Here is a 16201-nt window from a genome sequence, read left to right on the forward strand (position 1 = left end):
GTTTCACCCCAAGCGCCCCCCTCTCACTCCGCCAAGATACACCTCTGGGTGAAACATAGATGTGGTCATGTTTAACATTTTACAACCCATTGCAAGTTTTGTGATGATCTATTCAATACTTGCATTTTCTTCTGAATAAGAAACTTAAAGAGTGTCTATTACCAAACATTTTCTCAGATTAATAGTCTTTGGTTTCTATTTCAGGCTTCAACCGTGCACTACATTGAGAAGAACGCATTCAGGAGCCACAGTGAAGTAGTGTCCTTGTGGAGCCCACTTCTGAAGAATGAGATTCATTTGGCGAACAATGAACGAGCCAAGTATTTACTTTTTAAGATGAAAACATCAAAGCAGGAATTTAATTTCACAGCAAACTATGTAAACTCAGAAAAGGTAGGAACTCCAAAGCAGGAGGTGTATACAAATAGAAAAAAAGCATATGTTGAAACCACAGTGGGCTTCAATGTGAGTGCCTTATTTTCTCCTCAGTAATTCTTCATGTCTAGATCTACCAACACTGGGGGTATCAGTAGCTCTAAGTGTATTGGGTAATTATAAGTTGCATCCTTTTGTTCCCCTTAGAAATGGAGAATTACTGAGGAAATTGGTAATTCTACATCACATTCCCTCTGGTAACGCTCAACTTTCCCATAGTAAAACACCACAGATCCATGGTAAAGCCTAGGATCTCATAATTCCAATACGGCAGGTAACTACTGTTGCCAGCATCATCTATAATGGGCAGGGACATGTAATGACATTTTGTAAACCACATCTCAAATCTTCTTCCTCATCCTCTGTTCTAGATAATACTTTATTAAATACAAAAATCATCTACCTCATAATGACTTTTCTAAGCTATACAAATCAATGTTTTCTCATATTCCATACATAATGCTAGAAATGTGAGTAACATAAATATTTTTTATTCGTATATGTAATTTATATTTGTAATATAAAGCTTTCTTATAACTAAAAGCAGGTTTGGATGATCATGAAGATGATCATTGTATTGCATTATTCCTTCTACATGATTACAACTATACATGTGTGAAATGTGCTTAATGTGCTTTCACACAATTGCGTGAATTTCTGGCAAACTTAAGTGGAATTAAAAGTAATTATGCGTAATGCAAATCTATCATTTTGCACTATATTTTAGGGCAAAATGGATCCTTGTGTCAATTTATGATGTGAGCACACACTTTGAGCTAAAACAATAGTGCAAGTAAACAAAAGCATCACAAACAACAACCATTTGTGTTCTGTTGTACCCTCCATTATACGGTAAACTATGTGAAGTAGCCTAATTGCATTATTTATGTACTTTTCGTAACAAGATTAATGTGAGGTTTCCAAAATTACGTGATGTACACAAGATGATTTAATTTTTCTCCAGGCCTAATTAACACCCTAACATTTCAAAGTTTACATAACGGAGTGGTCTCAACAGTCCAGTATTTTCGTTGGACAATGAGTACTCCAAAGCCTTATCTCAATGTCATTCATAACCCTTTTTCATTCAGTGGCAACTTCATGTATGTCTTGTTTCACTCTGTGTCCATTTGAAAATTAATGTTTTTACTGCAGATATCATTTTAAAAGCTGTTTCATTCATGTTTCTTAAACAAGTTTACATGTTTTTATTCTTCAAAATAAAGATAACTGTTTTGGGCTGAAGACTAACAATAAGATAATTTGCAAAAATATATGACATGATTTTAAAAAGGATAAAAATCAGCAAGTCGTGGGACATTAAAACATCAAATTAAAAAAATGAAGAAAGAAATTAATAACAAACCCATAATAACAAAGATTGCCAGTTGGCCAGTGTTGATTGCCACCAACAAGTGATCCCTAGTAGTGAACAGAGTGAACTTAGAGGCATTTTCTTGTCTCAGCTCAGACGTTGTGCACTAGCCCACGCTATGCAGAAGCATACTGAAGAGTGCTTTAGCCGGAGGCTTGTTGGAGTGGCCAGTCATTGTTGGTAATTTACAGTCAGACCTTCACCTGACTATATGCGCACACATTATGCTCCCACTAGCCCATGCCTCAAACGACCAACACCTAATCGTTGTCCTGGCTCACATAGTGTAACATCAACTTACAGTGTCTCAGCATCAAGCCGCGTCCCTTTATTCGATGTAAAAATAGGCAACATTATAGTTATTCTGTCAATTGAGAATAACTGATGTGCACACTACTGGCTAGATGGTGTTGAAAGACTAATATAAGGGAAACCGGACTTTCATTGGTGTAATGTGCTGGACTCACAGAAAAGTGAAACAACTCTTTTCTTTAGTATATTCCAAAGAAGTTAAACATGTGGTGAACAAAAACAGCTAAACAATTGCTATCCGAGACTGTCCTGGTCTAAAACATGTACAGCTAGAGTGTGACCATAAACATAGAAACATTCCGCACACAAAGTTTTGTGAACTTTCGTCGAAATTAGGACACGTCTACAATACAGCATATATTTCAAAAATATATTTTGACTGGAGCTGCAAATATGTCAAAAATTAGACCGTCTTAAAATATGACATCTGTGCCATGGCATATCTGCAACTTGGTCTGCATGTGTCCGACATCTGCAAGCCTGCTTTCACTACAATCTGGAATTATATTTTGTGCAACATTACACTTTTTTTTGATTCCTTGTTCTTTAAAAATGGTGTCAGCACATGTAAGAATATCCAGCTTCATGATATCCACTGTTTGAGACCTAATGTTATGATGCTATGAAATTCATCACTGGTGTGGATACAATGACCCAGATTTGTGCCTGGTTTGTGTTACTTTTGAAATGCAAATCTGAAGCAAAGTGTTATGCTGGGATTTACTATCCAACGCCGTTGGATTCTTTCCCACAGCAATACAAAGTAACTGCAAATTCCTATGCAGAAACATAAATAGAGAGCGATTTGCATCAAAACCTTACACTTGCTTGAGGCAGGTGTAATGAGGAGAAATGTTTATATTTCTCCTCGTTTGTGCTCATTTGCATGCATTGAACAGCACGTATACACAGCAGAAATAGTCTTATAGGATAGTTTTTGTACTCACAGTAGACTATGGCCTATGGTTTGTGTCTTGGCACATGGCAGTATAAAGTGTGCCTGTAGAAGGAAAGAGGAAAACAGCACCATAACTCAGTGGATATGGTGCTGTTCTGCTCTCCCCCTTTCATTACAATGCAGCACAGCAACTGTGGTTGCTTTGCTATATTGTGTGATGTTGATTGTGATATTGTGTGATGTTTTTGTAAATTTGGGCCTCCGGGTCCATCCAGGGTGACAGTACAACATCTTGTCTCCACTTTTTCAACATCAAAGCTATATGACAGATGTAAGTCTTTTTTTTTCATTTCAGCCAAAAAAAGCAAATATGTCGGCAAAGGCTCTTTGGACTAATCACAAGAGTCTGCCAATAGTGTTACAACTTGAAGGCGACATTGAAGAACTGAAAAGGGAAAAGATGCTCTACCAGAAGCGTGGAACCTTACTTTTCAGGTATTTTACCTTTTCATTCTACTTTAATAAACTGCCTTGTATAATATTCAAATGAGTTCTTCATACTGTAAGTATTCTATATTTTTCAATTAAACTGTTTGTAGAGAATTTAAAAACTGCTAAAATCATAGCAAGAGCGGGGAGGTATTTTTGGATTTCAACTCCATAGAGCACCAAGCAAGTGAGCTTTGCAGTCAAGCCTAAATTTGTACATTCAACTTTGGTGACGATCCCGATCCAAAGGGAATTCTTAATAAAATGGGGTAAAACAATGATGGCCTGATTTAGGGTTGGGCAGTCAGGGTACTCTGTTACAAATGTGGCAGATTACCTTTTCTGCTTGCCCTGTTTAGAGTTGAGTTGATCCTCATCTTTCCAACAGCGTTGCTCTTCTATCGAAAACCGGACTCCAACGGAGGAGGGACTGTCTGAGCAAGTACATCAGATAAAATGCCCTATTAGACCAAAGAGTAATGATTTTTTTCTCCCTGTGACGGCTAGGAAAAACCTGGAGGTACTAGAAGAAAACTCCCAGCGTATAATGTACTCAGCTAACCTCATGGATGGTGGGCCGCCTGCCAAACTAAAAATCAGGCCCTAGGTTTGACTGTTTAATTTCTACACATATTGTATAGGAAGCTATAGGACTTACAGGCAACCCTGGAGAGAAACTCATAAAGTGCTTTAAGACTACAGAGTCTGGTGCAGTACTGAGAAAAATTAAGCTATACAGCAGCAAATCATGTGCATGGCTATAAAAAAAGCAGTACCACTCCATCAGGGTTATTAGTAGGGCTGGGTGGGCAGAGGCACCAGCACCCTGTTTATGCATAGAAGCAGCCAATGGACTGAATTCCACCAACCTTTTTATTTACAACCCCACTGTCTCTGGCTTAACCTTTATTTAATAATGATTGCAGTATGATTTCAATCTGGATCAAAAGAAAATGTTAAAACTGTGCATCAACTGCTTAGACAAAAAAAACATGGGAGTATCAGAAATGTCTATGGAATTTGCAGCACGTATTATAATAATAGTGTCACTTTTTCGGGTTTAAATTTATGAATGCTGCTTATGGCAATTTGCAAAAAAACGTACTGGAGTTATAATAAGAACAATGGATGTGCACGTGCAATGCGGAATTGTGTGCACTGCAGTTAGTTGATTGAGAGAAAAATGCATGAACCATGCTTTAGAAATGGAGTCTAGGGGCCCGATGTAGGTAAAACGCATTTACCGATTTTAAAATACCGATCCGTACCGAATCGGTATTTCAAAATCGGAAAATGATATGTAGAAAAAATTATTCGGAAAAATACCGAATCTGTAGCAATCGGTATCGTGAGTCGGTACGTACCGATTCGACAAGTACCGATTCGGTATAGCCCGGGTCGGACACGTCCGAATCGGTAAATAAAAATGCGGATCCTACCGATTCGGTAAACGCCGAATCGGAAATAGAAATACGCCCCATGGGCCGAAAGGCCAATAGGAACGCATAATACATACCGATTCGGTATTTACCGAACAAATTCGGTATATTCCGAATCGGAAAATACCGAATCGGAGAATGCCGATTTGTCGAGCAGGGTAACTGACACTGAAGACATCAGCCAATGAGCTGGAAGCACCCTCCCCCACAGGGAGTGGCAACCCAGGCAGGTGCAACTCATCAGAACTTTCTGGAAAGCTGCCTAAGCTGAGCAAACACAGTGAGCAGCAGTGTTAGCAGGATCCCTGTGAGACATGGCAACCAGCACTGAGAGCCAGAAGGCAGAGCGAAAGAGGAAGACAAAATTTAGCACCATGGAGCTGCAAACCTTGGTGGAGGAGGTGGTGAGGGTGCACAGGCAGCTTTATGGAAAGCTGTCCCTCACTGTTCCGGAGAGCACCAAGAGGAAGCTCTGGATAGACATCGGGGAGAAAGTCAACGCTGTTGGTGTCACCCACAGGAGCCTAGACGACCTCAAGAAGAGGTTTTACGATATCCGTGGCGTGACAAAGCGAAAACTGGCTGACCTGCACAAGCAGGCTGGACTTACTGGAGGAGGCACAAACCGGGCGCCACCCCTCACTCAGCTGGAGGAACTAGTGGCGACCACTATTGAGAGGGCGAGTGTCGTGGGAATTGGGGACCTGGATAGCTCATCCCGAGCTACAGCTACAGGTAAGAAGCATGCGCAACTTGACACACCATACCAGACACCTCCCCTATAGACCCAATGCACAGCCAAACCCCAGGCCAGTACTGCTAGCAACAGACATGAGCAATGCATCTTGCAAAATGTAGTCAGCAAAAGTACCCAATAATGCCACTGCAGAAGCTTAAGAAAAATAACTGTAATACTGCACCGACGTTTTAGTAATGAGATGTGCAATGCTTTAATAGTAGTGACTGGAACACATTAGCACTCAGTTGACAAATGCTTCTTTATACCTAGGGGCACCATCAGGCGGGGGAGCAGCTCCAGCACCAACAGCCAGTGCAGTGGCGGTGGCAAGCACCAGTGTAGCAGCACAGGAGGAGGACAACACCAGTGCCCTGGGCAATGAGGAGGACTCTGGACATTCCCTCACACATCCACACTCCCCCCGACTGTCACTGTCTCAGTCGCCCACATTGCAATTCTCCCCGGAGATCACACCACCACACAGCCACCCTGCACCTGCAACATCCCCTGCCAGGAGGAGAATTGTAGCTCCATTGATCATCATGGAGGGAGCGGTGGGTGAGGCTCCTGCACAAGACCCAGTGACACCAGCGTCACCCCAGCACACACAGCAGGGCAGCAGGATTCCACGGAGGCCACGTGCAACCAGCAGTCCAATAGAAGCACAGGGAGGCAGCGTCTTTGCAGGGCTGGAGAGCAGTATGGTGAAGATACAGCGAATGCAGGCAAAATCCATCCTGGCCTGCCATCGCCAGTTGCGCCAGCACAACCTGCAGATGGGGGAAATGGCACAGGGCTTCAAGAGTTTTGTAGACAGCAACAAGGAGATTGCAACATCTATTGGCCGAATGACCACTGCCATCACCCAGCTCTGCAACAGGATGGATGACCATGAGCAATGTCGTCGCAGGGATGCACGTATACAGAACAGGTCACTCAACCGCCTTGCAGCTGCGACCGCCCAGCTATGCCAACGTGGGGCAAACATGGAGGCCAGCCTCACACAGAACATGTCAGAGGTCACTAGGGGCATGGGTCGTATTACCACCGCCATGGAGACACTACTGATCTCCAACACTGTTGTGAATCCCGTCCTGGGCGAGGCTGGGGACAGCAGCAGCCGCAGCAGCCCGGCCAGCACAGTGTCAGAGCCGCGCCGGAGCAGCAGGCGCTCAGCTGAGGCTGCTGGGCATACCGAAGGGGGTGAGGCTCATCCTAGTGGGGCTGCTAAGCGCAGCAAAAAATAAGACTGGCAGTGAGGGTGAGGCAACCCGGACAATGGACAGTTCCCCACTTCTTCTTTACCTTTTCTTTTGTTGCACATCAGTGCAGTAACGTTGATGCAACATTATTAAATTTCATTTCTTAAAACATACATTGACCTGTTTGTGCATCTGTACTCACTCAGAAATAGTTGTCTGTTATCTCCTGACGCCTGTATCTGCCGTCAGTTGGTGCAGGGAGTCCAGCAGGTTGTGGTAGTGGCACAGCATTGTCATCATCAGGGTCCTCGTAGTCGGATAACTCAACCTCAGTGCCTTTCCTGACTGCAAGGTTGTGCAACATTGCACAGACAGCAATAATCTTGCAGCAGGTGATGGGGGTATATTGCCTTGCACCTCCGCTCTTGTGCAGACATCTGAACCTGCTCTTCCAGATGCCAAAGGTCCTTTCCACTACATTCCTCGTGCTTTTGTGGGCACGGTTGTACCTCCTTTGGCTAGGTGTTGAGGGGTTGAGGTAGGGGGTGAGAATGAACGAGCGTAGGGCATATGCACTGTCGCCTACAAGGAAAAGGGGTAACATTACTCACATGCATACATGTACTTCACACTGCAATTTTGGTTATGGGGGTCAAACACTGTGTCTTACCTAGGAGGTATCCTTCACCAAAATCCCCTGCCATCAGCCGTGCATAAATTCCGCTACTCTGGAAGATATAGGAGTCGTGGGTACTCCCCGGAAACTTTGCAACCAGGTCAGTGATGACACACTTAGCATTGCATATCACCTGCACATTTATGGTGTGCCGTGACTTCCGATTGCGGTATACGTATTCCGTGTCAGCAGGGGGGCAAATCGGAATGTGTGTGCCATCTATGCAGCCAATGACGTGGGGGAATCTTGCCATCTGATAGAATTCAGCTTTTGTCTGTGCCAGTTCTGCATGGGTGGAAGGGAAGGAAATGTAGTGGTCCATCCTCTGAATCATGGCATCAAGGAACTTGTGGAAGAACCTTGACAGGCTGCTCTGGGTCACCCCTCCTGCCACAGCAACTACACTTTGATAGCTGCCAGACGCCAGCAGGTGTAGGCAGCATAGCACCTGCACCTGCACAGGGATTGCATGTGCCCTTGGGGTGGGGTGCTGCAACAGGGGTTGGAGGTCCCTAATGAGGTCTCTGATGGGGTCTACCTCCAGCCTGTACCTCTGTAGGATCTCTGGATCTGTCAGCATGCACAGGGTGATACGCTGTCTATACACCTGCTCCTGTCTCAGCCATTCCCTCTCTCCTTCCTGCTGTAGCCGTAGCCGTCTTGCTATGACATAGAAAGCTGCCATGTTGCAAGTTGAACTGCATTTTGGGTCCTTTTTTATAGGTTGCACCTGGTTACCACCTGATTCCAATCCATGGTAATTTCCGACTCTGAAATACCGAATTTGAAGCAAATTCGGTATTTCAGTGCTTACCTACATCTCATTCTTCAGCTTTTCGCATCGAATCGGATTATCACCGATTGGGTATTAATACCGAATCGGCGATTTTACCGATTCGGAAATTCACCGAGTCGGTAGGAAAAATTCTCCGATTAGGTATTCTACCGAATCGGAGATTTTTCCGATTCCTACTTTTTTCCGATTCGGGATTCTACCGACTCGGTGTATTTCCGATTCGGTAAAATCGACGATTTGGCCGGATTTCGGCCTCCTACATCCCGTTGTCTCTATTCCGATCGGTAACGGCCGAAAATACCGATTTTCGGCCGTTACCGACCGACCTACATCGGGCCCTAGCTGTCTAGTTTCCTGTAAGTTACTTGAATCAGAGGGGCAACGTTCAATTAATCTCTTAGCTTTCACATCCTTTTTACAACAGTTTATTACATGTGACCGTTCATGACCGCAGTAAAAAGTAAACATTGGCTATGAAAAATCCCACAAGTAGAAAAGTACCTCCAACTACTCTGCTAACAACTGATTTTTCAATATTTAAGACACTTTGGCCTTATCTCTTCATAATTTGTTTGCAAATATAATATACAGGCCAAATGTGGCTTCTTTTTTCCATATGTTGGAAACTGTAACAATATCTATGGTGCGTGATTTTCTCCGAAGGTGTCTGAATAAAGCTGCCAAAGTATTGGCACATGTAGTTTCTTTTCAAACAATGGAAAAATCTTTTGAGCAAGAAAGTGTATGCTTTTCCTTATAAAAATGGCATCAGAATAAAGTTTTGTTGTGCTAAAATACCCCTTCCGGTGGTTAATTTGAAAAAAAATCGACGTGACTCTTGTCAGGAGGTAGCTTGCACCAGTCCATTTCTCCTGTTAGCGCAGCCTAAAACAGAACCAACTACTAACCATGAAAGTTGGGAGAGGATGTGGTGTAATGGCCAGAGCTGCTGACTTCGAAGCTGGGGAACTTCGGTGTTGATGATTGTTTGCCAGCGCTGAGTACCCGAAACCACAGCTCAAAGTAAGCACTGACCCTTTTCCTTTCACCTTTCTGAAACAGACAGTGAGAAAAAACATGTTTTCTTTCACCACTATTTTTGTACCGTTGTAAGAAGCTGATGGGCTTTCTTATACGTCTGGTTTCTATCTGTTTATAATTTTTGTTGAATATAAATGTGAAGCCCATTGGCAAACCTTGAAGCATCTTTATATATCATATCTCTTATTTGTTTCTAAAATTCAAAGGAAATCACTGAGCCGCGGCTTACAATGAATTCTCATTATGTGCCGACCATTTGCCACATGACAATGAAAAATAAAATGAAAAGAAATTAGGTAACAAAGAATTGATCTTTGAAGGAAGATTCTGAGTTTACAGATAGGTGTCATTCGTACCACCCAGAATTTTGAAATTCTCACTCACAATGCCCTGCAATTGTGACAGAATGTTGTAAAAAAAGTATTTCTGGATACTCACTGTTGGGAACTTTTGGAAAAACAAATGATAATAGCCTGTGACCAACCATTTTATCAAGTATCTTTTAACAGTGAAACCTACAGACCCAGAGGAATCTAGGGAGATGTAGCTTGCCAGGTTCCTACCAGCTTTACTTACTATGCATTCGCTAGAAAAGTCACACTAATGGTATAAAAACACAATTTTAAATATCTTCTGCACATGAAATTGTCAATATTTGTAGCCAAAACAAAGGACTGTATCAACCAAAGTACATATTCTCTTTCTGAGAAAACGTGTACTCCCTGTGTGTGGGTGTACTTGTTGTACAGGACAGGAAATGTCCAGCCAGAGTGGAGTGCATTTTATTTTTTAATCAATCAATCAGGGATTTATAAAGCATAGCACATCACCGGTAAGGGTCTCAAGGTCCTGGAGGAGCTAACAGCCAGGTCTGGAGTCCTTTCCTGAATTCTTAGAGTGATGGGGCCATCCTGAGGTGCAGGAAAAAGTTGTTCCAAGCTTTGGCTACCAGGTGTGAGAAGGAGCGTCCTTCTCTGTTGCTTTGGTGGATCTGGGGGGTGTCTGCAAGGAAGGGAGAGGTGGATTGCAGGTGTCTGGTTGGTAGGTGGAAGGTCCTGAGTTTGTTGATGTATGCTGGTCTTGCGTTGTGCAGGGCTTTGTTTGCGTGGGTCAGGATCTTTAACTGGCATCTCTTCTGGATCAGAAGCCAGTGTAGCTTCTTGAAGTGCGGTGTGATGTGGGTCCGTCTGGGGAGGTTGAGGATAAGTCTTCCCGCAGAGTTTTGTGTTGTCTGTAGTCTCTTCAGGAGGTACGCAGCGATTTCTACAAAGAGTGTGCTCCAGTAGTTTTAATATACCGGATTCTAATTTACCCCACCTGTACATCTGATCCACCACAACCCATTCCATTTTTACCAGTAAGTAAAAATATCCTTTAATTAAAGATTGTATTCTGTGTTTATCTTTTCTGATATCCTGTACCACATTATTAGAGCATTCACACACCAACCCACCATTACACGTGTAGGGTGAGACATAGGTTTTCAATAATTTTCTGATCTTGTTCGCACCGACAAAGAAGTCTCTCAACACTTCTGGAAACCTGTGATTGTGACATATCACCAGGAGTGCTCGCGTGCATAAACACATATGTGTACGAAATGTAGCTAGTATACTTTCCAGCATTTTCACTTGTAAAATCTTTTTTTTGCTTCTCCACGAGAATATTTTGTTCCATGTTGAGAAGTACTTTGTCTATAATCATGCAACTTTCTGGGCTGTTGTCTCCCCACTCAAAACTTGAAAACAGATTTAATTCCACCCTTCTTAGGAGAAGCTCTCAAAATATTACAAGACTGGTAAACTATCTGCAAAGTCTATGTAGTCCTGCACACATTTGCCTTTGTGAAAGGGATGAGATGCGGGCCAACACTTTGAAATTGAGAAATAGGTTTGAACCCCATCGTTGCTTCAACATCTTGTTGATCTGGGCAAATCTCTTAACCTTCCTGTGCCTAAAAAAAACTGATCTGGTGCTTGTGTAAAGGGTGCTAATGCCCCTAGGCCAAGTTCTTATTATATAAAAACTACAAAGAAAAACGTTTGTTTACCACCTTTTACTAGTGTCTTTACCACAAAATGAACATAACCAGCCCCTCAGATAAGGTTTATTCACACTAAATTGGCCATCATTTCTAAGCCTAAATTGTAAGTAAACCCTTTGCTTGTGAAAAATCACATTTCTTACTCTGTAAAAAGTTCAATCGGGTCGGGGACAATCGATATTTGCCCGGCGGTATTGCCTCTGTGACCCTCTAGTTATTTAAATCAATGAAGAGGCAGGCGCTGGAGACTGGAAAGCAGGAAACAAGGTTTTTTTATTCTCTCCGGAGGAGAACACAACGAAACGGACAGAAGGTATCGTTCTGAGGTGCTCTAACTTACGTTTGAGGCCTGGCCCCTTATATACAGTGTTTATGGTTTTTTATTACAGTTTACATACATGTGACAAAGCTTTGATATACGGAAAGACATACCCGGAATCCCCCTTTGGGGCCCGTTCCCACACACATTTACAGTTGAAGTCCCCACCCTAATCACAACAGGTGATGAGCATCGCGCAGCTGGATAATCCGCCGATTCACGGAATGTGGGGGGGTTTGATCGGGTCTCATGGGGTGGGGGCTTTGATCAACCCGGGGATTCTTTGATGGGGGAAGCTTTCTATTGTACGGGGAGGGGCAAGGATGGTATCGGCAGAGCTGGGTGTCGGCTTGGGAACGGGGAGGACAAAACGGGCACACGGGGAAAAAGGGGGTTTGCATCTAAGGGCCGGAGATCATGAAAGGAAAGCAGGGAGGTGTCGCGCTGGGAACAGGATGAGGGCCGGGGGCAGAGCAGCGCCGAAGAGGGGTTTATGACTCAAGGCAGGTGCAAGCAGGGGGTGGTCAGCGTGCAGGCTTAGTGAAGGCAAAGGGCTATGTCAGGGGCCAGCGGCATGCAAAAGGGTTTGTTCTGATCGGGGCATCTTAAAATGGCGGGCGCGCACGACAAAAGTGTGGCATCAGGGGAAGAGGCAAGATGGCGCAGATAATGTTCACCAAAACGCACTAATTTTCCACAGTCCTCCCTTTAACATATTCAAGACATCTTGCTGGTTCATTTTCTACTCGGGTCTATTGTGGTGGGCATGAGAAAGAAAACGGTAGGAACCCTAGAAAAAGAGTTGTAAACAATACATTTTGAGGTTTCTAGTTTTTAGGAGGTGCACCTATTTGATAAACTTTGATAAATTTGTTCAGCAGGAAAGTCATAGGAATGAAATACAAAAAACGGCGAGCAGCAAGTACATATCATAACGTGAACTGGCAGGTTAATACATATTTCAGATTCGGTTTGGAGCAGGATCAATACAATGGCGGCTGGGAGAGAAATGAGGCATAAAAACGGTGATTGCGGATGTCAAATGTTCGAAGTTTACGAGTTCTCATTGTTCTTTGTGGTCTTTCGTTGGCGCTGTTGAGCACCGGCGGTGGAGCTACGAGTCCAGCTCTGTTCTAAATTCTGCGTTGCAGGGTACGACCCTTTCCTCGCGTTTCTGGTCGGAAAGGTCCTTTTCGCCCTGTGTCCTTTGAGGTGATTGTCAGAAAGTTCCGATGGAAGAAGAGCGTTCAAAACAGTCCATAGGGTAGGTCAGAGGAAAAAGGGGGATGGAGCAAGGCCAAGTTGGGAACAAACTAGGGGAACGAGGGACTTCAAATGGGCGGGCGTGCGACGGAATTCAGAGAGCGGGGACTTGTCGAAAGGCACTGGACGTCGAGCAGGGGCATCAGGTCGACCCTTTCTTTTCATGCTGTCGAAAACAGTGCCTCGTCCTGCAGCTCCTTTCAGTCGTGGTCTCGCCTTGGCTAATGTCGCAGGTGTCCCTTAGTCTGCAGTCGGGCCTCGTGCTCCCACATCCGGTCCTTCTCTCCTCCAACAGCAGTACCCTTAAACAAGTTTGAAAAGACAGTCTTTAGAGAGTTTGCAGATGAAGATAATCAAAAAGTCTATTTCTCTCCCAGCTCCAGGCAAAGAATGAAAATGTCCGTTATATTTAACGTTCACAACTGGCATATGAATGACCGGTGGCGGACCTGTTGGATTTACTATGACTTTCCTTCATAATCATTTATTACAGGCATGACAGTTCATCTGATGGTAACCCACCTTCGGGAGACAAATCTGGCAAAGATATGCCGTTCTCTAGAGTTTCACATTTACAAAAGGGTACAGTGAGTCGTCAACATGGTACTACACAGGTATTTTGCTGAGAGACGAACATGGCTAAACATTTCCTTTCTATCGGTGCATCCTGTTTTTCAACTACTGCGGGGTTCATTTTGATGATTTCTTTACCTTGGTCTAGTCTGTTAACCTTGTAAAACATCATTCTGGGTCCTACGTAACCTTTTACAGCCCGGTTACTTAACTAGGAAGGACAGGGGTTTTATGGGAAACAACCAGGGACATAGACAGGGGAGGTAACGGGGGTGATCGTTTTTCTGGTTTGGGTATTGCGACGATTCGGGGAGGGGAGGGTCGCGTATTCTGAGGTCCTTGTTTTATACTATAGGAGCCGTTGGCATGTAGTTCCCTTATTTCGGGCCAGATTAGGGAACCTCTGTCGTCTTACCTGTCCTTTCCCTTACGGCCCAACCTGGGTTCATTGACTTCTAGCGGGAAAAGGAGAGGTAATGACGCGGCCTCAGGGTGATTGTATTAAAAGACAAGCGTTTGTGCAAATACTGACGGTATTTGAAGCCAATTAGGTGGTGTGCTAGGGGTGGCAATCTGCCAATTTCGGGGCTAACCACTCGGAAGAGTGGTAGTGCAAAAATTGAGAGAGAGAGAGAGAGAGAGAGAGAGAGAGAGAGAGAGAGAGAGAGAGAGAGAGAGAGAGAGAGAGAGAGAGAGAGAGAGAGAGAGAGAGAGAGAGAGAGAGAGAGAGAGAGAGAGAGTGCAACGGCAGGCTAAATAGTACACGTGCAACAGAGAGGGCGGCAGTGCATTCAAGAAAGGCTATTTAGTGCATTACACAGTAAAGGGTATTCACGAGTCCGCGTTAGAATCTTGTAATCATGCAGTTTGAGCATTAGACAGGGTAGAGGGGACGTGCTTTGAGAAAAGGAAAGAAGAAAAAAGGAGGTACCATTTTGTCGCACTTTCTCGCATTCTCGGTCCTTTGACCAGTTGGGTCAACGCCTCAGTCACACACACACATTCCCTCACAGTTTCGCATCATACGTGACATGGGCTCATTCGTCCGGTCTGGTTTAAGGGTGATCACTTTTTATCAGGTTGTGCTAATTTTTCGGGTTTGTTCGATACGTGAGTAGTTTGCAGGCGTGCTTAGACACCACCCTGCGGCGCTAGTCCGTTTCGTGTATTTAGACATGGCAAGGTCTCAGATCTTCGCCACACCTTGGCTGTAATCTCTGATGTAACCTGCAGAGGAAGGAAAAAAGGGGGGGGGTGGGGGAGACAGCATTCGCGCGCATTCAAATACATGGATTCATAAGTCCTTTACTTACCTCTTACTCGTCTTTCCTCCTTGGGGCAGGGTCCCCGGGGATATGGTTTTTGGAGTCGAGGGGGGGTAGTGTGTTCATGTAGGGCGTGTGCGGGGAAACACAAAAAGGAAACCAGAGGTGCCTAGTGCGAGGTATCTAGTCAAAGGATATATCTCACTATCGGGATCCTTAAACCTCTTTCAACGCCGTGGCGTTCTAAAGTTCTTCGGTTCTTGGGTCCCTGCTACTTTGGAACGTTGTACTTTACAATATTTACATTATTTCATTTCACCCTCCTTTTACATTCCCTCATTTACACCATTCGTTTTACCCATCCTTGGAAGTCACGGTCTTCCTCTACGCGAGAGTTCATGAGTCAGTCGCGTACTTTTAAGGCGGAGTGTCGTGTTGTCGATCCGATCCGTCCTCCAGGGCTGGGCAACCATCTTCCTTTAACCTTAAAGAGAGAGCAGAGTAGGGTGCACAGAAAAAGAACTTTCCTACCCATCCCATATTGTTTTAAAATAAAGCATGCAATACCCGTCCATAGTTTCAAAGACTTTATTTTGCAAATTCATTTCAGCATATGGATTAGGAGGGTGTGGTCGCATTTGGTCGGTCGTGGCAATGGCTAAAGTGCGTACAGTGGGGGGTGTTGTTTGCAACAATAAAAACATCGGAAAGTTTTACTCATTCATTTGTAAGAGACTAAAACGTCTATTAATTGGCTGGGGGTTCGGGGGCATATATTTCATAATTTAGAAACATAATCATAACAGTTGTAATCAGATTTCCTATATGCATACCGTACGTGTGCATCGTAAATGAGGTTTACATCGGTTATAAAAATATAATACAGTGTACATTTGTAATCAACATTTGTAATGGGGATTCTTTCATACTGTTCGTCGAGTGAGCTCTCCTTGTCTTTTCTAGCCAAGTGTACAAAGGATCACAAAAATCTCAGAACATCAAGTTTATATTAGTGCGAAGGAACACCACGAGGTGTTCGTAAGTTCCGATTGATACCAGCGCCATTTTGGGCGGGGCCGGCACAGTCCGGAAGCAGCATCAGGGGGAAATGTTTCCATTACTGGCAGTTTGGACCAGAGTCCTTTTCGGCAGTTCTAGAATTCACGCTAACAGAAGGTGTGGCAATGTCATGTTTGTTTCGTTGGCGATCAAGGCAGCCGTCCCTTACCGGAAACCTGCAAAGGCCGAAGGTTCCGCCGGGGACCTTTGTACGATCTTCAAGGCTGCGGAGATGCTGTCGGAGATGGGGGCTCGTGCTCCATGGGACAAATGTTC

The 16201-nt window shown here is 44.1% G+C and overlaps 1 protein-coding gene across 1 annotated transcript in view; it reads left to right on the top strand.

The window, feature by feature from the left end:
• Nucleotides 1–16201, top strand: part of LOC144784068 (uncharacterized) — a 1315621-nt gene that overhangs the window by 654897 nt on the left and 644523 nt on the right. The window contains exons 30-31 of the mRNA XM_078662758.1: nt 205–393; nt 3376–3515. Coding sequence (XP_078518884.1) covers nt 205–393; nt 3376–3515 — 329 coding nt within the window. The remainder of the gene's footprint in view (nt 1–204; nt 394–3375; nt 3516–16201) is intronic.

This window comes from Lissotriton helveticus, chromosome 10, assembly GCF_964261635.1.
Source record: "Lissotriton helveticus chromosome 10, aLisHel1.1, whole genome shotgun sequence".
Lineage (NCBI taxonomy): Eukaryota > Metazoa > Chordata > Amphibia > Caudata > Salamandridae > Lissotriton > Lissotriton helveticus.